At 35.0% G+C, this 25,764-nt stretch overlaps 1 protein-coding gene and 1 non-coding gene across 2 annotated transcripts in view; one reads left to right on the forward strand and one right to left on the reverse strand.

Annotated features, from left to right (window-relative positions):
* The window catches only part of LOC144438521 (TBC1 domain family member 19-like), a 145,310-nt gene extending 132,848 nt beyond the window's left edge, over positions 1–12,462 (forward strand). Inside the window, exons 11-16 of the mRNA XM_078127581.1 lie at positions 19–166; positions 751–828; positions 2,904–3,013; positions 3,529–3,620; positions 6,677–6,792; positions 11,179–12,462. Of these exons, the coding sequence (XP_077983707.1) occupies positions 19–166; positions 751–828; positions 2,904–3,013; positions 3,529–3,620; positions 6,677–6,792; positions 11,179–11,324 (690 nt within the window). The 3' untranslated portion in view covers positions 11,325–12,462. The remainder of the gene's footprint in view (positions 1–18; positions 167–750; positions 829–2,903; positions 3,014–3,528; positions 3,621–6,676; positions 6,793–11,178) is intronic.
* Positions 12,463–25,472: 13,010 nt separating this feature from the next.
* On the reverse strand, positions 25,473–25,544 carry Trnah-gug (transfer RNA histidin (anticodon GUG)). Its single transcript has one exon. It is a non-coding gene; the product is annotated as a tRNA-His (tRNA).
* Positions 25,545–25,764: the final 220 nt, after the last annotated feature.

Raw genomic sequence — 25,764 nt, forward strand, 5'->3', positions numbered from 1 at the left:
CTTTTTTTCTTTTCCCAGGATGTGAAGCTTACATCCACAAATGATGACAATTACTTTGTGTTTGAAGATTATCTCTATCAAGTGTTACTTGTTTTCTCCAGGGACACTCAGGTCCTTCGTCATTTTGCTAACAGTTCAGCCACTCCAGCAAAGTCCTATATCAGAGGTTAGCATATGAAAGATGTATTGATCATTACCATTTTGTGGGTTGTCATGTCTTGAGAAATGATACTCGTACGGTTATAGTATACAAAGTTGTACATTGTTGATGACTTTCATTGATCATATAGCTCAAAGGCCTACTTCGATTTCTCAAAGAAACCAGCATTGATTTTCAAACGCACGGTAGTCATAAAAATGAGCCAATGTGAATAAATTGTAATCTGAACATGTCAACAACAAAAATATTTTATGTACAAGCACTGTTTTCAACAGATGGGCAGAAGAACCAACACATGCAGACACAGACAGACAGACAGACAGACAGACAGACATACATACACACAGACAGACAGACAGACAGACAGACAGACAGACAGACAGACAGACAGACACACACACACACACGCACACACACACACTGAAAAGCATACAGGCATACACAAACTGACATGTGGTAGTGGCTAAAACTTGTCTGAAGTGATACAAGTTACATATATCTGTGTATACTACATGTATGTATGAGACCATTCCGTTCATAGCATGTATTAGTGTATTCAGTAAAATCCCTTTCCATTTTTTTCAACCTAGGCAAGCTTGGAATCGAGGAGTATGCCGTGGTCTATCCACCAAATGGAGTGATTCCGTTTCATGGCTTTGCCATGTTTGGTGAGTTGGCAACAAATCCTGGAATTTCATAATTGGAATTTAATGTCCTGGTAGAATTAGTTTCCCACTGATAAAATGAGATTTATAACTCTCAGTAAAATGCAATCAAATTCTCACTTCTGAAGTTCTCATCCCTAAAATTCCTGTTGACTGACAAGTGTATTTTCCAATTCGACAAGTCAAATCCCAGAATGGGGATGTGATGAACTGAAAAATTCTCCTGAGAAAGGACATAATACAGAAACTTGAGGAAAATGACCAAAAACTCCTGAAAGCTTGTGGAAATTTTAAGGTCACTCAAGGGTATAAGTTCCATGTAGATTTACATTCAATCAGTTCAAATGCTGTGTTGAGAGAGTTCAAACAGAGTACCTGGTAATGTAAGTCTGTTCTTCATAAAATTTATCTTTCGAGAATGTTTTGAAATTTTTTACAATTTTTTTTTGTATCAGGCAATTTTTTTATTAAAAAATTAGTTTTCAAAATTGTGGGAACAAATTTGATGGAAAAAAAGTTGCCATATTTCAATAAATTTATCTTCATCATCATTCAGTTCATATGCATTCTTTGTAAAATTTACCTTTCAAGAGTTTTTGAAATGTTTGCCAAACTACCCAATGCTTATTTTAATACCGATACTACCAAAATTAAGTAACTTTAGATTTTTAATATAATTAGGTGCCAGGATGTTTCTTGTGCATGTCACACAAAACAAACTACAGACACTGATAGTATGCCCATGAAATGTAACATTTTATCCGTGTTTGAATGTACCTTACTTGTTGCATCTAACAGTGATGTTGACTTGTGTTCATGTTGAGATAAAACGTAACATTTCATGTGAGTCCACACTATCAGTGTATGCTGTTTTTGTGTATGTGTGTGTGTGTGTGTGTGTGTGTGTGTGTGTGTGTGTGTGTATGTGTGTGTGTGTGTGTGTGTGTGTGTATGTGTGTGTGTGTGTGTATGTGTGTGTGTGTGTGTGTGTGTATGTGTGTGTGTGTAATTCATAACAAAAATCATTGTATGTTCATAAATTCATCCTCAATGACAAATGTGAATCTATGTGTGTATGCTACAAATATTTTATGTAATTTTTATCTTAGAAGTCGTATCTTATTTACATATGAAGTGTATATTCAAAAATTTATCTGTAGTAAGCCGTAGAAACTTACGAAATGTTTGGCATTAGCTGTAGAAACTTACGGAATGTTTGGCATTAGGCGTAGAAACTTATGAAATGTTTGGCATTAGCCATAGAAACTTACGAAATGTTTGGCATTAGCTGTAGAAACTTCAACACATAAAGTGTGAAATTAGGTCCTTTGGGCAACACAGTTACATCCTTTGCAATTTAAATTATTTATAGGTACAGTGGTCACGAGCAATAATATCACCACAGAAACACTAAAATCAATTGAGAGTGTTCCTTTGACAGTTGTGAAATCTTTAGAACTTGTTAAAAATAGCGTTATATTTAGTATGCTAGGAATTACTGAATTCACCAGAGTATTGGAGCTACACTTCACAAAGCTATAGGTGTATGTACATTGTACAACTTATCAAAGGTGTCATTTCAACATGTGCGTGCAGACACCACTTTGTACTGTTGGTTCATTGGCCTGCTTGTTCCGGTGGTTTGACAGCATATTCATTCACAGCTATTTCTTGTCTTGGCATATGCTGTATATTAGTCTTTAACACACCCCCATCCCCCCACCCCAGAGCACAACAACCTTTGGGGGGGGGGCTTTCATAAATCTTCTGCTTAAAAACAAAGCTTTGTTTTAGCATCCCTAGTTCCATAGTTTTTAAACCATAGCCTGTTTTATGGCACCATCCACAATGATCAGTTTTTTCAATGTATCACGTATAGTCTGGTTCGTGTGAACAGCTTTGTTTTTCAATGTGTTACAGAAGAAAAATTAAGTCTGGTTTGTGAGAATGTTACCACCTAGATTGTCTTAGGATATTGTGCCTAAGATGTACTTGTTTGAAATGAGAGACAGCTGCACTTAATACAAAGTAACAAATCTTATTTTAATCTTATTTTGTTAACTTATATTTCATTCCAGTTGCTCCATTGAACTATATACATTTTGACCCAATCAAGCTCTACTTTATTTTCCGTGAACTCTACATGCGATATTTCTTCAGATTGCATAATATATCATCACATCCACAGGTAAGGTCGTGTCTTCATTTAATCATGCTTGCACATGTATAATCATATTATCTGACAAAAGATTTCATCAGTACTTGTCTTCAACTCATAGTGACAAGGCCCCCTATGTCAGTCACATTTTCCTTGGCTGAATGAAGACAAATATTGTGGAGTAATCACAGTATCATGGTATATTTTGTATTGTGAAATCATATGTTTTAGTAATGTTATTCATACAAGAAATGTACCATTGTCTCGTCAATTTTAAACATTACATTACACAAAACTTAGATATTTTGTCACTAGAAAATTTTGCGACTTTACAATTTCAGACTAGTTTTTAAAGAATTTTTATGAATTAATCCTGGTACATTGTTTATGTCCTAAGAGACATTTTAGTCACTACTTATTTTCATGTTTTTGTTTTCCAGCAAAAATAAGTCTTTAGTGAAAATTTATATTTTTCAAAATGATGTCATATTTGAAGCCCAATAACTTTATTCATACATGCTATTTTTGTGATTGTCTTCTCACAGGGGATTGTATCACTTTGCATATTATTTGAATCTCTACTCCAAACTCACCAACCACAACTCTTCTACCATCTACGAGAAGTGGGAGCCCAACCGTAAGTCAAAGACAAATCACTCAACTAAATCAAGCTGAAAAACTGATTACAACCAGGTTGCTGCATGTATGAGGAAATAGTGAAATTGTCTGTCGCCTAAATTGCATGGTCTAACAAATCAATCAGTACACGACTTCTTAGTTGGTTCAAATTTTCAAATGATAGATTTATCGTGCTTAAGTTTGGTTTTAACAATCGTAACTTGTACTTAAGGTCATTAGCACCATTATAGCAATATTTCAAATACGATAGAAATATAAAGAAATTACTGGAGTCATGTCTTTCTAGTGCAAACAATATAATAACTATTTTCCATGATCCACACTATCATTCATCATATAAAAAAGTACTTCCTGCTACATCAAATGTGAAAGAAAGTGTCTTGATCGATACATACACTTTTACAAAGTCTGTCATAAGAGAGCCTTCCCAATTATCTTTTCTAAATGATCAAAAGATCTAGAGCTCATACCAGCTTGTTTTCAAGTAACTATACACCATCTTTTCATGCATTTAGAGGTAAGGGTGACCATATTTCTCATTTACCTGATCGACCCAAATTTTCAGCGCCGACATCAAAATAAAAAATATTTTTATTTTCGGCCTGTTTTCATCCACCTCTAATATTTTGAGAAATAGCGCCCTCTCTGGCAGAATAAGCAAGTGTCTGGACTGTTGACATCATGTACAGTCATAGCTGCGGCAATGACACATGTTCACGAACGGAGCATTTTCTTTCATGATGGAAGTTATTAAAAGTATGAGAGGTGAGAACATGCCAATGGTGTAGAGAAGCTGGGAAAGGGTTTGTTACCAGGAATCCAATAAAAGGAAGATAGGAGGAAAAGGAGAAATATGAAGGAGATGATTTTTTATTTTTTTGTTTGTTCTTTTAAATCGACCGACCGACCGACCCAAAGTTGCCATTGAAAAGTATTCAAAATTTCAAAAACAGACTGGGAACCCCCCCCCCCCCCCCACCCATCTATATTGAAAAAAAAAATTTTCATTCGATTTTAATATCAAATTTTGAACTTCTAAGAAATAAAATAGCTAAAATAATAATGAAAATACTAATAATAATGTCACTATTGAGAATCACAGAGACATATTTGAGTATACTAAGTTTAACTTACACTAGCCACTAGCTGTAACTGGAGAATTATTTTCTGGATCAGACAACCAAGAATTTATTGACGGAAAATTGTTAAAATACCAAATAATTAAAACATTGTACATGTTAATTAGAGGTTGGTTTTATCTATAAATAGTATAGTAACAAGTTGAAAATGTGATTCATTTGGGCCACTGATTTTTGGGTACGGACCTAAAAATCAATTTGATTTGATATATTGCACCATACTATGTGTGTACTGCTATTATAATATGAATCTGTTTACCCACAGATGATTCAATACTTTGTAGGCTCTACGATATAACAATTAAAATCATTACATCTAGTAGACAAAATTCTAAAAAAACATTTCTGTTACAGCTAATGTAGCTGTGAAGATTTTTAACCCGATCCTCTCTCTAACAGTAATCTTGGATTATTAGATTGACACAATCTTTTCCAAAAGTAACGATTTTGCACTTATTCCAGAACAGTTTTTATTCTGATTAACACTTTATTTTAAAAAATTGTTCCCCTTCTTTTCACTTTTGGTTTTGGCATCTAGTCCTTCCATACTATCAAACTGATCAACACGTTCTCTTTTCTTTCTTTCTTTTTTTTTTTCTTTTTTTTTTTTTGGGGGGGGGGGGTTCAGTTGAGGGGGACAACTATTCCTTCACTACTGTCTGTGCTAACATTACATCTGAAATTGATCACCAAGTTCTTGTCTACATAAAACGTACTAGGTATCATTTCAACACAAAGGCAAATTGTCTGTAAGTCATTAAAATGGAAGACCTTTCCAATTACTGTAAATGTATGATACTGAGATTTGGTACATTTATGTTATATCAATCACCTGATGAATGAAGACCTCTGTTTTCCCTAACCATGTATATTGAAGACACTCATTTCAAGTTTGACATGTGAAGGATTAGCTCACACTAAAAATAGAGGCTTCTGTCACTCTAAACTGTATTGATTGATTGATTGATGTCTGTAGGAAAAATGTGGTATGTAAATATGGATTGAATATTTGTGGATATGCACATATGTATGCACATACCGTGCATACGTACGTACGTACGTACGTACGTACGTACATATAATGTACACACACAAACATGTATGTATGTATGTATGTATGTATGTATGTATGTATAGTATGTATGTATGTATGTATGTATGTATGTATGCATGAGTGTGTGTATGTATGTATGTATGTATGTATACATGTATGTATGTATGTACATGTATGTATACGTACATTTTAGATAATTACATAAACTTGTGTGGATGTGTTTGTGAATGAATGTGTGAGTGAATATATATTAATTTTGTATATCATGTTTTTGGGAGACTGTAACCATGCACGGTATGTGTATGTGAGTGTTTTTGTGTATATGTGTCAGTGTGTTTGAATTTAACATATGTATGATATTGTCATGGTGTAGTTACTAGTAGGATTACACTTTTGTTTAACAATGAAACAGTGATATTATAGTCATATAAAATTTGTCAGTTCCAACACCCATATTTCATTTGTTAAATTTCATACACTATGAAGGAAGTAAAACCAAACTAATAATACTGACGAATGGTATTTTGTGGTGAAAACAGAAACATAGAAGTATACAGACAGAGTGTCAGCTGTCACCCTAGAGTTTCTAACTTACTGATGTTATCATCTCAGAGTCATACAAAATCTTTCCACTTGAAAACAGTTCAAAGGAATGTTCACTTCTACTTCACATTCTAATCAGTTCAGGTGACTTCCCACTGTAAGATATAACAGTCCTTATGTCGTAGATAAAAAAAGTGTTTTGTGTCATAGTCTACGCACCATGCAGCTGTTACACTGATCTATGGCTTGATAATTGCTCTTGTTTTGTCGAGTAGAATATCTAGATTAACATCTTGTCTTTGAATGGTGTCATTGCAGGTTGAAGATAGCTTTCAAGTGGATAATGAGGGCCTTCTCTGGATTCCTTGCAAGTGATCAACTGTTACTATTATGGGATAGAATTCTAGCCTATAACTCGCTGGAGATACTACCAGGTGAGTCCTTACACTGCCATGATATTGCTTTAATTTATGACCACTATACAGTTTGGCTATCAGTCCGTCGAAATATTGGAAGTGTCTGATATTTTGGTGCTTACAAGTCTCTGAAATGATATGCTATACTTTTGGTTGATAAAGCTAACTTTTGTTGAGATTTCTAGACAGTTAAGTGAAATTATACATTGAGTTTTCTAGTGAAATTAATCAAACACAGAGTGTTTAGTGAAGCTGAATTCTGCAATGGAAATAAGGAAAAGAGTGTCCAACTTTTTGTGTTGGTTGAAAAATAAAAAGCAATCATGAGATGGGGTGTGCCTTGGGAACAAATTTGTTTGAAAGTCATAGTATGTGATTCACCCCAAAAACTTGGCCCAAAGAAAAAGCATGTAATAATTTCAGAAATTTGATTGTTCGCCATCTTGTTTTCAAGGAAAATAATCACTATTATTTCCCCATAGAGTTCACACGACATTTGGTTGTCATTTTGAAGTATATCTTGAGTGTGGATAAATTTTGAGATCATTGTGTTCTTCATTTTAAGATATTTCATGGTGGCCACTCAATTGTCTTATTAATTTTTGACTGAGTGTGGGTTGGAGCTTTCGTCAACAAAGTCATAGAAACTAATTTAGATTTATATTTTTGGAACAAGAGAGGTGAAAAATAGTTTGAATTTGGTGTCCCTTGGCAATTAAACGAAATTTATGTGATGTAGTCAGGATGCCAAAATGATGGAGGTGTAAATCGTAACGATACTGTATAGGAACGAGACTATGTGAAATCATGAAATGACTTGCTAGAACCAAAAGTGTATGGAAATAGCTTTATCTCCTGGAATGGTGTTCTTTGATATTTTACTATCAGTGGACTTAATAATACTCTGAGGATATTTTATCAAAAAACTCTCTGATACTCTGTTCTTATCTAGTTCTGATATATTTCTTCTATAAAAGTTACGACATAAACCTCTAAAATATTCATATTTTTTGGTAAATTACTTGTTTTCTTTACATTCTCGCCATATTGCCTTGTACCGAGAGACGTCATCGTTTTGCATATTTTATTGTACTGTATCAGTTTCTGTCATTTATTCTCCAGTTGATGGTACTGACTGACAGACTAAAGCTGGCATTTTTTATTTATCTTAAAGCCATATCAATAAATACCAATACCTATGGCTAACAGCACTTCTCTTACTATTTCATGATGTCTGCAAGCGATAATTTATTCTAAAAACACAAGCTTTTACTGCTCATCTCCAAATGACTGTAATTTACACTTTGAGAGTGTTTTTACATCGTGTGTCCTTCCAGCAAACGGGACTGTAAATGCCAGAGTTGATGCTACGTATAATTGCAGTTTCATACATTTTATGTTGAAAGTGTACTTGAATATACTAAGGCCTGCTCAGCTCTTTCAAACCAGTCAACCACTTACATATATCCACCACTACTACCACAGCAAATGTTCCAACTAGACATACCCCTAAGTGCATGATCCCTACCACCACACCCATGTTTCAACTTCTATAATATTAAACAGAATATAATTCTGTGTCCCTTCCTAGTATCACCACTCAAATAAACTCATCTATAAAACATTTCCACCCTTCCTTACTGAGTCCCTCGTTTTTCTCACCTTCAGTCCAAACCCATTGCCATGCACCCTACCGTTTCTAACAACAACCCCTACTGGTATATAAACCCATACAAGATACATTTCCAACCCTCTCCACTCAATAGTCCCTCCTCTCTCTTATTCACCCCAACCCTCCAATCCCATCGTTCCCCATGACACCATCCAAATAAATATATTTGCACGACATTTCTACACCTCCCCTCTGAATGTCCCTCTTCTCTCCCCCCCCCCACCCCACCCCCAACACTTCAATCCCTGTATCACTCCACCCGTCTCCATGACACCATCAAAACAAATCTATCCATACAACATTTCCATGCACCAATCCCCATTCAACTGAAGCCTCCAATCCCCTTACCACCCCATCCACAATGTGGCATAGCCCTTGCACTTCACAACATCTAAGATTCATGGTCTTCACTTAAATTCTGTTCAAATCCTCTAATTTATAGTTTTGAAATTTTGAATAATTTACATATTAATATTTGGTTGATACACTGTCAATTTTAAATATTTACTTGATACACTGTATCACTCTGATCTGTATTGTCTCTCAAAAAAGTTAGAATATATGTACTATATGCAAAGTATATAGAGAAGTTTAATTATGATGATTCTGAGGTAACTTTTAGATAGTTTTTGCATTGATTCACTGTCATGTGTTCTGCGTTGTCTCACATAATTTAGAATATGCACTTGAGTACTCTTAATAATGACAATTAATCTAAGGTTTCTGCTATGTTCATTAAATAGAGATGATGAGGTGATAACAGATAACAAAATCTATCTTACGAGACCTGTCACAATATACATTTCAGTGTACATTTCCTACGTAATGAGAACATTGACACAACTATTTCATTGGTGTGAATGCAGACTCTAAACGTAAAATCAGTTTCATCTTAATAATACTTTAATCACCTCACATCGAAATAAGACATTCAATCTTCTAAATTATTGCATTGAACTCACAGCATTATGTCTGTTCAATGCACAACCCATTCAGTAATGATAAATTGAACGCTATCATAAGCCCCGGACATATATTGTCCCTGGTCAATTTTCCTCTGTGATTATGTTTGACTTAAAAGTTTTTTTTGCACAAATCGGATCGTGACCTTTGATATTATCAGCTGAATCAGGAATCAGGAAACTACCGCCATACTTGACAAATTGGGACAGGAGCGGTCACAATCAAACAGGAAAAAACACATTCACTTTTATCCTCCATTTCCAGATGTTTTCAATTGAGTTATCTCATGAAATCAATGCATTAAGTTGATCTCAGCGGTTTTCAAAGAATTGAATAAAAGACAATATAAAAATTTTGTTTTTCATTTTATCGTAAATGAATGAAAATTGATTGAAAGAAAGATATGGTGCAGACTCCCTAGTTTTTTGTTATAAATCAACTAGTAAAGACCCCCTAGCTATGTGTATAGCTTCAGTGTGTTTGTTCAATGTTTTTCTCTGCAAAGGCTTTGTAAATTTGTGATTGTGTAAATTGCGTTTAACGTGAAGAGTTCAAGAGTAAATTTGCAGCAAATTAGGAAGTGATTTTACAAATTGATGCAATTGAAGGTGTCAAATCAAGTTTGATATAATTATATGGGTGATGGTATTGACGTCGATGTAGACAACCAATGCAGTCACACGTTATAGGGGTAATCAAAACTGGGAAGATACATGTACGTACAGAGTAATGACTCACAAGGTCGTACAGATTATCTTGTACAATTTTGATGTATGCTTCAACTTTTGCTGTACAGAACTAATTCTCATGGGCAGAATTTGGGTCTGAATCAGTTGTGGGTTGCATTAAACTAGATGTAGTTTAGACTGGATTGGACTGAATGGTTTGGAGAAGATTGAACCAGTTTAGACTGGTTTGGACCAGTTTGGTCTGGACTGATGTGGATTGGATTGGATTGGATTGGATTGGATTGGATTGGATTGAACTAGTTTAGACTGGTTTGGACCAGTTTGGTCTGGACTGAATGCATGGTTTTGATAAGTTTGTACCTGTTTTTGTCTGGTTTGGACCAGTTTGATCTGGACTGAATGGAATGGAATACGTTGAACATGTTTAGGCTGGTTTTGACCAGTTTTGACAACTTTTTGATGAGCCATTATGCTTCTTTGTTATAATATAAGGCAGTTATTATAGTGTTGTGATTCACCTTGACTTTTGAAACTGTCACAGTGTGAAACACTTGAAAGATAACACCCATGGCTAAGTCTTTCATATACTTGTACCTTCACAAGCATGATTAGGATGAAACATATTCTAGCTGCCTAGCTCATTGTGCAGTGACTGAGATAGTGTTTACTGTGTTGCCACTGGCTAGGTTTGGCAGCTGCCTCTTATAGTCAGACTATTATACTGTACATGTAGAATTCAAAGGAACTAAGCATAGGAGTGGGTGCCTGAAGATGATTGCTAGCACGAACATTTCTGTGTTCAAGTCCTTACTCCAAGACATGACAAGGGTACATATACTGAATTTATGAAAGCTGATTTCCACAAAAATATGTATCTACCCATATTTCTAAAGAGGAAACAGTGTGGGTGTAGAGACAGAGGCTGAAAATATATGATCAGAGAAAACAACATCAATAGTAAAAAGTAAAGGTGATTTGAGAATGTGTTATTTATATCATTGGCCCCATAAACTAATGGATATATGTACCATTACATGTTTGTTATATTGATGTTTTGTCTTTAATCTTTCTCGTCAACAGTTCTAGCCATGGCAGTGTTTGCATTCCGACGAGCTAATCTGATGGAAGTGACATCGTTACAGGCAACGGAAGCCGTACTAGCAGATTTGACAACCTTAAAAGTTGTACCAATATTACAAGTTGCAGTCTTCTCTTCACCAAGATAGAGCACCAGCTAACAGAGGTTTCCATAGATAGTGATAACAATCAAATAGCCAGCTAGCAACACTCCCTTGCCAGTTATGAGAGAGATTTATTCTCTTTTGAGAGTGCGCCCTCTATTGTACTTAATTTGTTTACTTTGTTTTTCACTATCAAGGTACTTGACGTAAGAGAAACTTATAGGATGTAAGAGAGAATTGACTCAAATTATCACAAAATTGCCTGTCTGAAAATAAATACTTTTCATCTTCTGAATTTAGATTACAATCTGCGACAAGTTATAATGTTATGCTGCTATATCAAGGTTCAACCAGGCTATTCTGTGGAATTTATATGTAAATATATGCAAATTGTTAAAGTTTGAATATACAGATATATTGATTAATGTTAAAGATAAGTTACTGTGATGGCAATATTTTGCTAAATATACCACAATTCAAGTTTATAAAGTCACGACAAATTGTAGTGGGAGGAGATAAAGTGCGCCCTCATATGTACATCATTTATTTCTTTTGTTTTTTCTATCCTTTCATGGTAGTTTTTGTCATTGACACCAGTATTTTTTTTAACAAATTGAGTGGTAGTAACTTATGAGATTAGCAGCCCTTTAGCAATTCTGATGACTTACTTTGTGGATAAGTTACACACTTTGTAGAATGCAAGTATTTTTTTGATTTGCTAGAGTACTGTCAAACTTTTTGATCTAACATGATGAGTGATGATATCTGTGTTGATTTGAGGATTACTGTGTTTAATGATAATAGTCTTCCTGAGTTTGATTGCACCAGTCTCACAACAAAGTATTTGTTTTCTGAATAGTGTGCTTTGTAGTGGCAACTGACTCACCCCCTCCCTCCCCACCCACCCTAGTGTGTGTGTGTGTGTGTTTGAAAGAAAATAAATATATATGGCATAAATATATCAAACAAAGACAACCCAATGTAAGCAATCTGTCAGTGTATTTTGATATCTTTAATTTCCATGAAATAATTACATGTAGTAGAACACAATATGGCCACCATAATGAGATATGAATGGATTTATACTGTCGATATTCCTTTATTTTCACTGTAGATGATAGGTAGAGCACCATTGACACAATCTGCCATATTCTGGTTGTCAGGTTGATACAAAAATTCATGATTTAGGGGGGGGGGGGGGGGGGGGGCTGTTCACAAATAAACCATGTTTAACATTTAGGTCAGAAGTGATGTTCCGAAGTGTTGAATATTAAAAACAGCATGCATGAAGTTACAACTGATTTCTGCCTTGATCTCACTGTACTATTCTATTAGTGACTACCAGTTACCAAAACTTGCCTAACCATTACTGCAATGTTCTTTTTAAGTTTTATTAACAAATTTGTTCAAGGCTACATGCATTGCAATCGTACCAAACAATAGACCTCAGTTCACCAAATCTTGGGCTCCCTCTTACAACCCTTGCAAGCAAAATGGCAGATACTTCGATAACCGTAATATGGCATATTTTGATTATCATCACATGTATTATGGTGACACACTCGCAATCAAACTTGCCCCAGTGGTGCTTTATTTTTTTACGGTACAAAATCCTACCAGCAATGAACTTTAACATGTACTGTATACAGTGACAATAAACAATTATCAACAGTGTAGAACAAATCCTTCTCTCTTACACTTCAACAATTGTGTGTTTCAGACACTAAAGAAATCATAAATGTACAACATCAATAAAAAAAATGAAAATAACAATAAATAAGGTTTTGGGGTTTTTTTAAATGCTCAAAGAGGAGGATAAAAATGAACATGATATATCATCAACAAACCAAAGTTAAGACAGTCAAAGTGTTTAATTGAAGTATAAATTTTTGGCACCAATTTATTTGAAAATCAAAAGAAATGTCATCACCTAAAACTTTGCCATATGCGAATTTTTCCTTTCCTTTCGAAATCATTTTTCATTGAAATTTGGTTGCTCAGTTTCTTGTTTTCAAAGAAATCACCAGTTTTCATTACTTTCCCCATATAGGGTTTGGTGGTCATTTTTGAAATGTACTATTGATATGGTTTTTATTTTTATTTTTAGATAAATTCTATTCTCTGTTCAAAATTATTGAACGATGAGTTCTCTGATATTCTTCTCTGACTTTATCTGAGAATGGGTTGGAGTTTTTGTGAACAGTAAAAATTTAATACTACTACATTTGAGTTAGACTTGATCCTTTACATTGGTGGATTTTGATGAGATGTCCCTCTGCAGACATTTAGCCTTGTGCTTACAATATTTTTATTTCAATAAAACATCAGCCAGAAAACATGTACAAATTGTAACTGGTTTCAAATCTACCGACTGTGTCTGATGATGTTCTCAGTGTCACTATGTGATCAGAATCAACAAGGAGAGTGGAGCTATGCGATGTAATCTCCCCATCGCTAGACAGCATTAACCAATCACAAAGGGAAAGATTTCATGCTGGACTTGGATGTATCTAGGTAGGGTTGAACTGTAGCTGTATGGAATCATAATCTAAGTTGTAGGTTTGATAATAAAACTGTTAGCACAAAGCATCTTTTTTGGAGTGACGTTAGTCAAAATTCACCAATACAAATGATCTGGGCTATTTGGTGCAAACTACATTGAAATGAACTGCTTACCTAAAAGAGTCAAGAGAAACATCCTTCTGTTTAAAACATTGCAATTATTATTGCAATTGATAATTGGATGATTTATTCATCAATTTTACGACAAAGTGATAATGCAAGATGAATTTCCCCATTAATATTTTAGGTGTGTATCTATTATTTATTGTATGACTCTATAGACATCACCTGCAAAGTCTAATTTGTTTGTTGTTTTTGCTTTTGAAATTGAAATAAAACTATCTTTTTTTTGATAATTTGTGCATATATTTTTATGATTTCACATTTGAATCTGGTTCTAATCAGGCATGGTATTTGGTCATTGAAAATGTACGCAATTATAATTTCAGCTGTATGACTCTCCATGTGATAAACCATCGTTCTTTTTCTAATGTGACAATTGAATGTGTGAAAAGAAAATTACAAAAAAAAGCATTGCACTTCATGTACATAACATTCTACAGAGTTGACATTATCCCAATCTCTGTATGTTATGTGACTACTTAAGTACACAGCACCAGTGTCAACATCTTGTCGTTCATTTCCTAATATCACGTTTCTTTCCCAATAATTCCAGTGTTCTTTTAAATTCTATATGTTTATACTCCTCCCATTGGTTACTGATATCAAGTTCTTCTAACACTTTGTCCTGATTAGGGTAGGGTTCATACTGAAAAAACAAAGAGGAAAGTGTATGTTGTATGAATACCTGTTTACATAATGTAACAAGTAGAAGTATTGGTATTGTGTAAACCAGCAGAAAAGGGTGTCAGGGATGCTGGAAACTGTTTGTATACAAGCAGCTGGAGAGAGAGAGTGTGTGTGTGTGTGTATACATGTATATATATATATATATATATATATATATATATATATATATATATATATATATATATATATATATATATATATATATATATATATATATATATATATATATATATATATATATATATATATATATATATATATATATACATATACCATATTCAATACTTGTGACCTAAGGGTTTGTCACTACTCGTCTAGTGACTCAGAGTGACAAAACCCCCTTCAGGCCACTTGTATTTTCCTCAGCTGAATTACGATAAATATTGGGATTGTCAAAATACAGTGTATGTGTGTGAGGGAGTCTGCATCTGTGCACGAGAGTACTTCATGAGAGCAACCATGCAATTAGCCATATGCCAGTTATCAGAAAACAAAAGATTTTATAGTTTGACCACTTGGAGTGCTATGTCGAGCTCCCTCAGCGACAGAACGTGGAAACAACTGCATTTGTATCTGAACCCCGGGAGTAGCTACGTACCCTCATTTTGATCTGTGTCAAGGCTGGTTCGTCTGCATATTTCATAAAGAAGTTTTTACTTATTCTAATGGCTTCAGCTCCACGACTGACCTAAAGAAGTGGAAAAAACAAGAATGATATGTACACATTAATAACATTGTTATACTAAATCCAATGCACGAAGGGAAGTACTGTATGAAGTTTGTAAAAAAGATTTCTAAAAGGGGCAAATCATTAATTCTAGCTTAAGTTTATCAATATTTAATAAGAAGGAGAAAGGGACTGTCAATTTCAAGTCATTGACAATACTTTGACATCTTCATTGTAAATGTGTGTGGATAATACTTAACTGAATACTTACAAGACTAACACCCACATCAACATGTCCTGGTAATACTGTACACACACCCTGTAATGAGATGATACACTGATTAACATAGCATACATGCATACATACATACATACATACATACATACATACATACATACATACATACATACATACATACATACATACATACATACATACATACATACATACATACATACATACAAACATACATACATACATACATACATACATACATACATACATACATACATACATACATACATACATACATACATACACAGACAGACAGACAGACAGACAGGCAGAAAGACAGACAGACAGACAGAAAGACATCATCATGTATGCATACATACACACACACACACACACACACACACACACACACACACACACACACACACACACACACACACACACACACACAATAATTAAATACTTGTATCTTGAGTTGGTACTTACAAAGACGTCGCCAGCAATTAACTCGGCCAGTTTAACACACTCTGGTATATTAGGTTCACTACCTCTACGTAAACTGCCATTCATTCCATAGTTTTGTAACATCTTTCTTGGGATCTATCGAAAGAACATTTCTATCTTTAAGTAAAAAAAAACCTACTTTCTATTTGTTCTACCACAGTTCTACATGAACACTCGAACAAAATCAACAACTATGTCACGATATTTACCACTGGAAACAAAACACAAAGTTACATGACAAATTTATCACAACAATTTATCTGGTGTTCACTATTTAAAATACAATAACAATGTGATACAGAAATAATATCACGCGTGAAGACCATACAGCAAAGACAACGTATGATTGCAAACCACATTTGACGACAAGAAAATGAATAAATAAATAAATAAATAAAAGCACGAAACAAAATCAACTTAAGTCCACGAAGTATACCTCATCCAAGGTCTGCAGGCGATCAGAGTTTGAAGGAAAAAGAGCAAAATATAGTAATGTCAAGATCATGAATCATAGAGGAAATTTGAAAATAATAATAACAATAAAATAATAAAAGATAGCTAGTCTGTGTCCAAATAGATCCACTATCTACCTAGTAAGGATCTAAAGACAATCTTCATTACAATAAAGCTGCAACAAATAATAAATGTTAAGTTATTCTCGTTTATTGAACTTTCCGAAGGTTTTTATCCAAAATATTAACCTTGATAAAAACTATGGTCTGTGTGGCGCATGCGTGGTTTGTCATGCTGCACAACTTCAAGTGTCCGGCGTACGTTTATTCGAAGAGAAGCGGCAAAATATCCTTCCATAGATTTCTTATTCTGACCAAACACGAAGTAAAAAAATTGTCTGCCCTCAAATTTAGTTGATTCTACTTTTTGTAAATATTATATTGTTTTCACAAAATCTTGATATTAAGACATTGATAATTATTTATATGATTTCAGTACTTTAAAAAAATGAAATTTGTCAAAAATGAATGAAAAAAATTATGATTTTGATAATAAACAATGTTATATTTAGATGGGAAATGACTGGTGGCAGATTAACACCATCGTAAAACTGAAGACCCCCCCCCCCCACCCACCCCACCCTGACCAACCACCCCACCACCATACGTGTACGATATGTTCCCGTTAATAAGTAAACAGTAGCAATCTACCAATTTCACAGTAAACGTACTCAAAGTTTACGTGTACAACGCCAAAGTTAGAATCTGGGAAAATATTAGTAGATGCTAAGTAAATTCTAGACAAACTGACACTGTAGGAAGTTTCAAATCACCGATGTAAATGTTATATGTCCGTTACCTTGACATACATCCCTGGTTTAAGTTTTTCTCTTCGTTCCATAATTTTATCAGGCATACCCGATATGGCTTGTCTCGGCACCGGCGCCCTTCGTGGATTCTCGATCTTCTTTTTCGATTTAACAGATGTAACGAAGACTGCTGTTGAAAGGAGACACAATAACCATGTTGTCAGCTATTGTTATTCAGATTTAAACCCATTGTTGCCTAGAATACTATATAAAAGTCCAAATATAGAGTTGTCCGGTCAGGTATACCATCATTAGCCGCGTACAATTTTAATGGTGATAATATTTCGAGGAACAAATAAATTAGCCCTATCAAATAGTCTTGTTGAAAGAAACGTGTCATCCAGTTTGAAATAAGTCTAATTAATATTTATATTCAAGTGCTCGGCCATCGATCAGCAATGTTCTCTCCATATTAATACATGTAGATAATGTAATGTCATGATGAGATGGCGCACTGAATGAGAAAATATTAAGACGGAAAATAATGTGACGATGTTACAATGCGTTCCGTAGTATACTAATGGTGTTAGTCTGGATGCCAACGTGGTCTCTAACTAAACCACGTCTGGTCATAGTCCTCAATCACCATAAAAAGTTGTTCATCCAATCAGTGAACCCTAACTGCCATAGTGACGTAAACAGTGATTGGGGATATGATGTTAATTCCTGTGTGGGTGGCTGTGGATGAATGTGTAAATGCAATGGTAATGATATTGTATATGAACTAAACTATAATGCTGTGGTGTGTGTGTGTGTGTGTGTGTGTGTGTGTGTGTGTGTGTGTGTGTGTGTTTAAACTATAATCTGTACCTCAAAATCAATAACAGATCAGGTAGATGTAAGTACACATTGGGACCACGACTTACAATTTTCTCTTTGTAATAATTTGTCTTCAGATTGTTTGTGTTTCTCTTCAATTTCTGATGCTCCTTCTGCTTTCTTAAGTTCTCTGTATAACGTCTTACTACGGTCTATGCAACAAACGTTTGGTGTAAGTCTCTTTAGTACGTCACATTTGCCCTGAAAATGAAGAAGGTATAAAAATCTGCTTTCTTCCTAATACGAACGTAATGCTGCTATATCGCCCTCAAACTTATTCATCTTGTTTGACTTTTGTTTTTTCCCTTAACCTTTCTTGTAAAAACATGAGCATTGCAACAAGACTTGATAAATCCTTGGAATGGGTAACTGAACACCATGGGTCTTGCAAATACATGCAAATTGCACATACACATACACATACACATACACATACACATACACATACACATACACATACACAATCATACACATACACATACACATACACATACAAAACAAAATAGTATCAACTTTGTTAGATGATGTTTTTAACTTGAACATTGAAAGTTGTATTGCAAAGGTTGTCATGATATCCTAACAAACTCACCGATTTGATGACAAATATCCATTCATTATCTCGACTATCGGCAACGATTACCTGACCAGGTCTGTTAAATATGAGAGAGAGAACGAAATTGCATTATTCTTGGATTAGCAATGTCCCCAATGATAAAGCAACTTAACGGGAGAGACGAGAAGACACACACAGAAAAAGGATTAAGAGAGGTGAAGCGAGGGGTCACAGACAGACCCTTTACGGGTAAATACAGGCATGTCTGGAAAAACAACATGCAGTAATTAGATTGTGACACAATCAGGACACACGAAAGGGTGGAATGTTCTTTCTATTGTTTACGTATACACTTTTCTGCCGAAATGATATGTGTACGAAGTACAGCTCATGAACGTACTTACCTGTAATTTTGAAATCCCCACGTTGAGTTGGGTGCATCAACTAACTTATCAAGACCTGGCCAAGCCTTAAATACAGGAAACTCTCTGTTGACAGAAATATAATAGGTATACGCATTTTAGGTGTATTTCGTGTGCCGCTGAAGACATCCGGACAGTAAATGAGATCACAAAACCATGATAAATACAGTTATCTTTGTACAAAACTCAAATATCATGTTGACAAAAAAATTTCCGCTCTCGCAGAAACGTCGTTGGGGAAGTTCTACTATTGCCACTGTGATTTTACATTGACGAACGCGAGAGATGAGAGCTGTTTCGAATCCAATCGTTGGTTTGGTGTCCGATAGAAAATTTTTAGAAGTGCGCCATCAATGTAACTACAAGCTTTCCAACGAGTGAAAATTCGAAGATGATTTCACGGATAAAAATTAAATTATCAGAAATACTGTGGTACAACTAAAGCTACACTGTATTAAAGGTGATAAAAACAAAAGAATCTCACAAACCTTAAATAATCTAAACAGGCTTCTGGTGATAGGTCCAATTTTGTATTAAAAATATCATCATAGTCCTAGAAAAGAAAAGAAAGGGAATTATTAAATGCAATTGAGCACCAATTTGAAATATATGAATACTCCTCTAGCCGTTCTTTTTTTTAATTTCATGACAAAATGTATCCAGAATATTCGTGTCTGTATGAATATCACCATGACCGCATTGACATTTTATTTTCTGTCTTTGAAAAGAATAGTAAAACTGACCTGTCCGTGCAAACAGAAGAGTTCCACGTCACCTTTCGTCATAACTGTACTTCTACGTTGACCACCTCGTATGATATCAGATTCCTGTATATGGAGAGATACGTCATCATTCAATCATGCCGAACAATTATCACCAGGTTTCTCGAAAATAGCTACTTCTGTCAGTTTTAAAACTTGTCAACTGCCAGGATCAAATGCCAGCCAAAGTAAATTGTGTACAAAAGCATAGAGTCTACTCGTGTAGGGTCTATGGTTACAGTAATACCTGTAAACAAAAGTGTCTCAAGCACCCACTCCATATGCTATCGCTGATAATCCTTGCAAAAACAAACAACCAATCCATCAATTTGAAATTGCTAGCACACACATCGTCATAAACGCATTACGTTTCGGAATTTGGGCCAGAGACTTGGCGATAACATGATTAAGTGAACTCCGCGTCTCAAGTGTGACAAGCAAATAACATTACTCACAGTAGTATTTTGCTGCAGTACATACCACGGTCAAATAATTATACAGTCTGTCCGACAGTCTAGGCGACATTTTCAATTCATGTTTTATCTCGTCTGAGACAATTGTAATAAAACTTACCCCAAATTTGTCGCCTTTCTTCAAAACGAATGTTTGGCCACTCTTGGTATTTTCAGTAACTGAGGAAACCAAGAAAAGATCAAAAACGAAAACTTTAAATTTCATTCGATAGTTAAAGTTATAAACATGAAATAAGAGTCGATGTTTCTTTATCCGTCGCACTTCAATCTATGAAGTCCAGGCGCGCGTACACTGTGATTGTCTCTATGTTTTTATCGTGTTCGTTTTAAATACCATTTGTTGTTGTTGCCATTTGTTGTTGTTGTTGTTGTTGTTGAAATTGTTGTTGTTGTTGTTGTTGCTGTTGTTGTTGTTGTTGTTGTTGTTGTTGTTGTTGTTGTTGTTGTTGTTGTTGTTGTGATCACCATAGTGTTGGGCGAGTGTTTTAATGATGTGTGTATCATTGGACCGAATACTTATACAGGACAGATTTGTAAAACAATATTATTAGAGTCTGGAAATCATTGCTCATTACATCTGTTTGAACAAAGTACAAGCCTACAATAGTATATGCGGGCTCAGACCACTACTAGAGGGGTCTGAGATGCGGGTGTATGACAATGAACATCAACATTTAATACGCACGTTTTCCAGAAAGAATTATGTAAAGTCCTTCTGGTTTTTGACCTTCTCTGCATATTACACGGTTCCTACCAAATCTGAAAGAAACATGATGAAGAACAATTCAGTTCATCTTTACTTTGACAGAAAACTTGTCAGTAGCTGTTATTCCGGTATAAAAATGAAAAACAAAGTCATGTTCTTGCTATTCACGGTCTCTCCATCGGTGCATGCAATTAGCAAGATGATACGTTGGTACATTTTCCGGTGTTGGTCATTTAGACTTGGTAAGGTTGGTCTAAATAAAACGGCCTTTTAATTATTTTTTAACCAAAAATTTGAAAAAAAAATTAACCAAGAATTTTTTCAGGAGTAGTAACTTGGCCACCATCCTTTCTTGCACAATCCCTTATTTAGAAACGTCAGTCCTTGGTTTCATCAGTTGTTGTATGATAATTTGACGATCATTTCTACTTACTTATCCCACCATGCTTGTTCACACATCTGTGTTTGGATATCGGGTGGGTACTTTGCAAACTCTTCAAATTGCTGCATAGTTCTGACAATCTAAACAAAAAGAAGACCGCTACAAAAATTAACACTTGAGAGACAGTGTAATAAAAATCGGGGTTTGGTATTTCTTTGATCAAATCAGTTCACACACTAAATATATACTGAAGTAAAATATTTGATTAAAGAACATAATCAAATAACATGTTTATTCAGAGTTGGCACCCTACGTATTCACTGTCTAAGATCCTGACCTTAAATTGACCTAGTCACACTAACGATTTGTGTTGGTGTACATTTAAATATACTTGAATTATCAAATTAGATGACTACGTCTATTAGATTAAGCACGTTTAGATTGACGGCTGAAGTGAACAGAACTTGTCTAACGATCGATATAGTACACATATATATCACGGCTTACACCGTTTGCCACTTATTCATATATGTGAACTGTAGTGATTGATTGACTGGTTAGTTAGTTAGTTGGTTGGTTGGTTGGTTGGTTGGTTGGTTGGTGCAATTGGTTAGTTGACAGACACACGTACACGCATACATACATACATACATACATACATACATACATACATACATACATACATACATATCCCCAAAATAACACATAAAATCGGTAAATAATGCACATATTTGACGGAACTTTTTTTCAAAATATACAACTTGAACCGATTGTTCCGTCTGCTATGCTAACATGTTGTTATTCCAGCTTAGCGTTGACAAATTCGGAAACCAAGCTTGCCTAGCCTTGGGCTAAAGACAGAAACTGAATCTAAAGCGAATCTTTCAGTTAAAAGCCATTATAAAAACTCAATTCATGTTGATTTCAAATCGAATTACTGGTACACATGCATATAGAACAACATCAATGTTTTTTTATGCGATGTTTTTTTCAGATAATCGACTCTCTTGTTTTTACCGTGGGCGTGAAAAGCAATTTGTTAAGTGCGGGGAAATATAGGACGCAGATCGGTTTTCATTTCCCATACAAATTGTATGTTTTCACCTGGGACATCAACAAAGTGTGTTTCCTTTCATGTTCGCATCTAAATTTATTAAATCGTATTATGAGCAAAGTCGCGGACAATTATGAGCCTCGCAGACTTATAATTGTCTTGACATGAAATAGCCGATGAAATCTTTATCTTTATTTGGAGATTTTTTTCAAGTCGGAATGTCTCCATTTCGAGATTACAGAGATCTGTTACCGTCATTATTAATTTATAAGGTAACAAACTCACGGGTTTGGTTTAAAGCTGATAGGCTCATTTCGGTTAACATTAACCAAATCAGTGTTGCGGCAATTCATTTGGTTGTCATGACAACGATAATTGCATATCTAGTTCACACATACGAGCACTCAGTACTTTGAGATCGGTTACTTCATGATTCGATAGAATTGTAATTCGTTGCTCGGGGTACTTTTTGCTTCTGAAAACGACATTAAGGGTCATTGTCGTGTAGTGTGTTAAATTGAAATTGTGTTCGAACTGACCCGAACGTCGCATCGTTAAGTTGTCTATTGCAAAAGCATGTTTTGTTCGTCGGTATGTATGTATTCCGAAGTCTTACCAATATTTCAAACCCCTAGAAAATAATGGTCAGAGCCAATATCGAACGTTGGGACTGTGTTACTATTACTGACCAACCACTCTATGCTATGAAAGGTGGCCGTACAGACTACTAGTATCTTGGACTTCATTGAGACGTTCACACACCAAAATAACCCACTCGACAGATACTTTCATTGATTACTGTGTAGTTTGGATAACCATTAAGGAATGTGACAGTACTACACACTGAAAAACCTTGGTAGTCATGAAATTTGTTTTTCATAAATTTGTTTTTCATAAGTTGTGTTCAGTTATTTAATCATATTTTTTAAGTTATTGGAAATCAGACATAAACAACGATGGAATACCTGCGTCACCGGGAAACAACGGGGACCGTCGTCGGAAACACAGAAAGGGGTTGACGGTGCGGCGCAGTCTTTAAGTGAGATAACAAAACACTCCGTGTTCGTGACATTGAAAGGTCATGCGTAGTTCAGACAAGACGTCACACTGATGACGTCATCGCGGTTGTGTTTTTGAGTAAAGATACATGAACAAAAACAGAAGAACGCAGTGCTCCCTTCCTGCAAGCTGTGGGTACGAACTTCAACGATAATAAGGTAAGGATAAACAAGCTTGAACTTGATTATGATAAAATCATTTTCTTTACCGACCCTAGATACATTTGAATTACAAGCCTGGTAAATCTTGTGGTAATACATTCATACGAAGACAATCTTAAATTCACCAATACTACTAATACTACGATATTATCTCGATGAGGTTGGTATTTTTAGAAGTGGTAGAAAGAATTCGGCTTTAGATTATTTTACCAATATTCAAGTGTATACGTATTTAGATGTATAGAAACAAACTGTTTTTACTAGTTATGTTGACAAAACCAGAGAAAACGTCTGCCAATGACAAAACAAAGCGTACTCTTACATTTTGTACTATTTCCGGTGATCTCTCTCCCACAGTCATTTTGAGATATTCCTTTATCTTTCCTGGTATGCTATCCTGAAAAAAAAATAAACAGAAACAATTAATAATCGCGCAGATTTTAATTTACGATTACATTTTGTTTCTGGATCTGAACCCCCCCCCCCCCTCACACACACACACACACACACACACACACACACAAAAATTTGTTGTTGTACTTGTTTGGGCTATATAGCAATACCTTGAGATACTTGGAGATCAAGTTGAAAGTCGAATTTGATTACATTTAATAAAACTTTTATAATTAATTAGCACCTGTCAAGCTTCGAAAAGTTACGTTTCTCAAAATTTAATAATTACTGTCAATTCGATTTTAAAAGTTGGTTTTGTACTAACGATGGCGATGTCAAAATATCAGTTTTAACTATCACAAAATCAAACATTATGACGTCATAGTAATATAAATCTGCCTTTGTTTATGTGAGATGTTCTTTTGTTCAACAAAGATTACTAAAAAAAAACCCTGGTCTTTGTTTCTGTTCACAGGTTAAGCAAAACTAGTATTGACCAAACACAGCAGTGCAATAAGAGAATTTGTGTATATACATTTTTGTACAGTGACGAAATATAGCGGCGTCCAGTTGTTTAGACGACAACACATGAGTCAATCGTTGCCGTGACATATAATTTCACCTTTATACAGTGGATCGCCGTATCTAAGAAGCCGAGAAGAGCGTGTTCATGATTCATTTACAGCCGTGAAAAAAATCTATGAAAATATTCATCGCGTAGTGACCGCAATTCAAGCACACAAGCTTATACTTGGATATCTTGTATAACATAAAAATTCTAAAGGAATTTGGTTGAGTAAGTTCTCGAAAAATGTCAAGACAATCTCAAAGGAGCTGGATCTCAACAGCCAGTCTTGGGAAAGATCGGAAACAATCGGGCCATCTTCGGAGAGAACGCCGAGTGGACGATTGGGATACGACCACTTTCATTATGAATGGTTCTCGACTCAAGGTAATGAACTAATTACGTATTCATACATTTGCATATTCATATGTTTTACGATTGTTTTCCAAAAAAAGAAGAATCAACAGACTGAAAAGCAATATTTACAAATTATTTTTTTTCTTTGTTGACGTTTTGACAATCAAGTTACCCTTGGTTCGTTACGTTACGAAGACACGGAACTATATACAAATAGAATACGTGTTAAGTTGGATTTATAGACTAATAAAGTATAAAAAAAAAAAAAAAAAAATTTAATATTGGAAATGTTGGCCGGGCAGATATCAAAAAAGGTGGGAATAGAAAACATGAAAATGTTGAGTAAAAAAGAAAGCCCACTCTGTCGTGATATCACACTGTAAGTGTAATGCCGAGACCAGGATTCGAACCTGGGTTATTGCGGCCACAACGCAATGTCCTAACCACTAGACGATCACGGCGAGCTACGAGCGGGTACATGCGCTTCACGAGGAGGGTATTTTTTTATCTCAGAAATGATGACCCCGGCCGTATGGACTTTGATCTTATTCAAAGGGACAGAAACATATGTTTTGGATACCGCCCGGGATATTATTATATAATGCGATTTGTCAAGGTTTTCATAAATATTAAGCGAATTCCCACACCATGGAAATATTTCATTAAATTGTTTGAACTGCG

Source organism: Glandiceps talaboti, chromosome 8 (assembly GCF_964340395.1).
Source record: "Glandiceps talaboti chromosome 8, keGlaTala1.1, whole genome shotgun sequence".
Lineage (NCBI taxonomy): Eukaryota > Metazoa > Hemichordata > Enteropneusta > Spengelidae > Glandiceps > Glandiceps talaboti.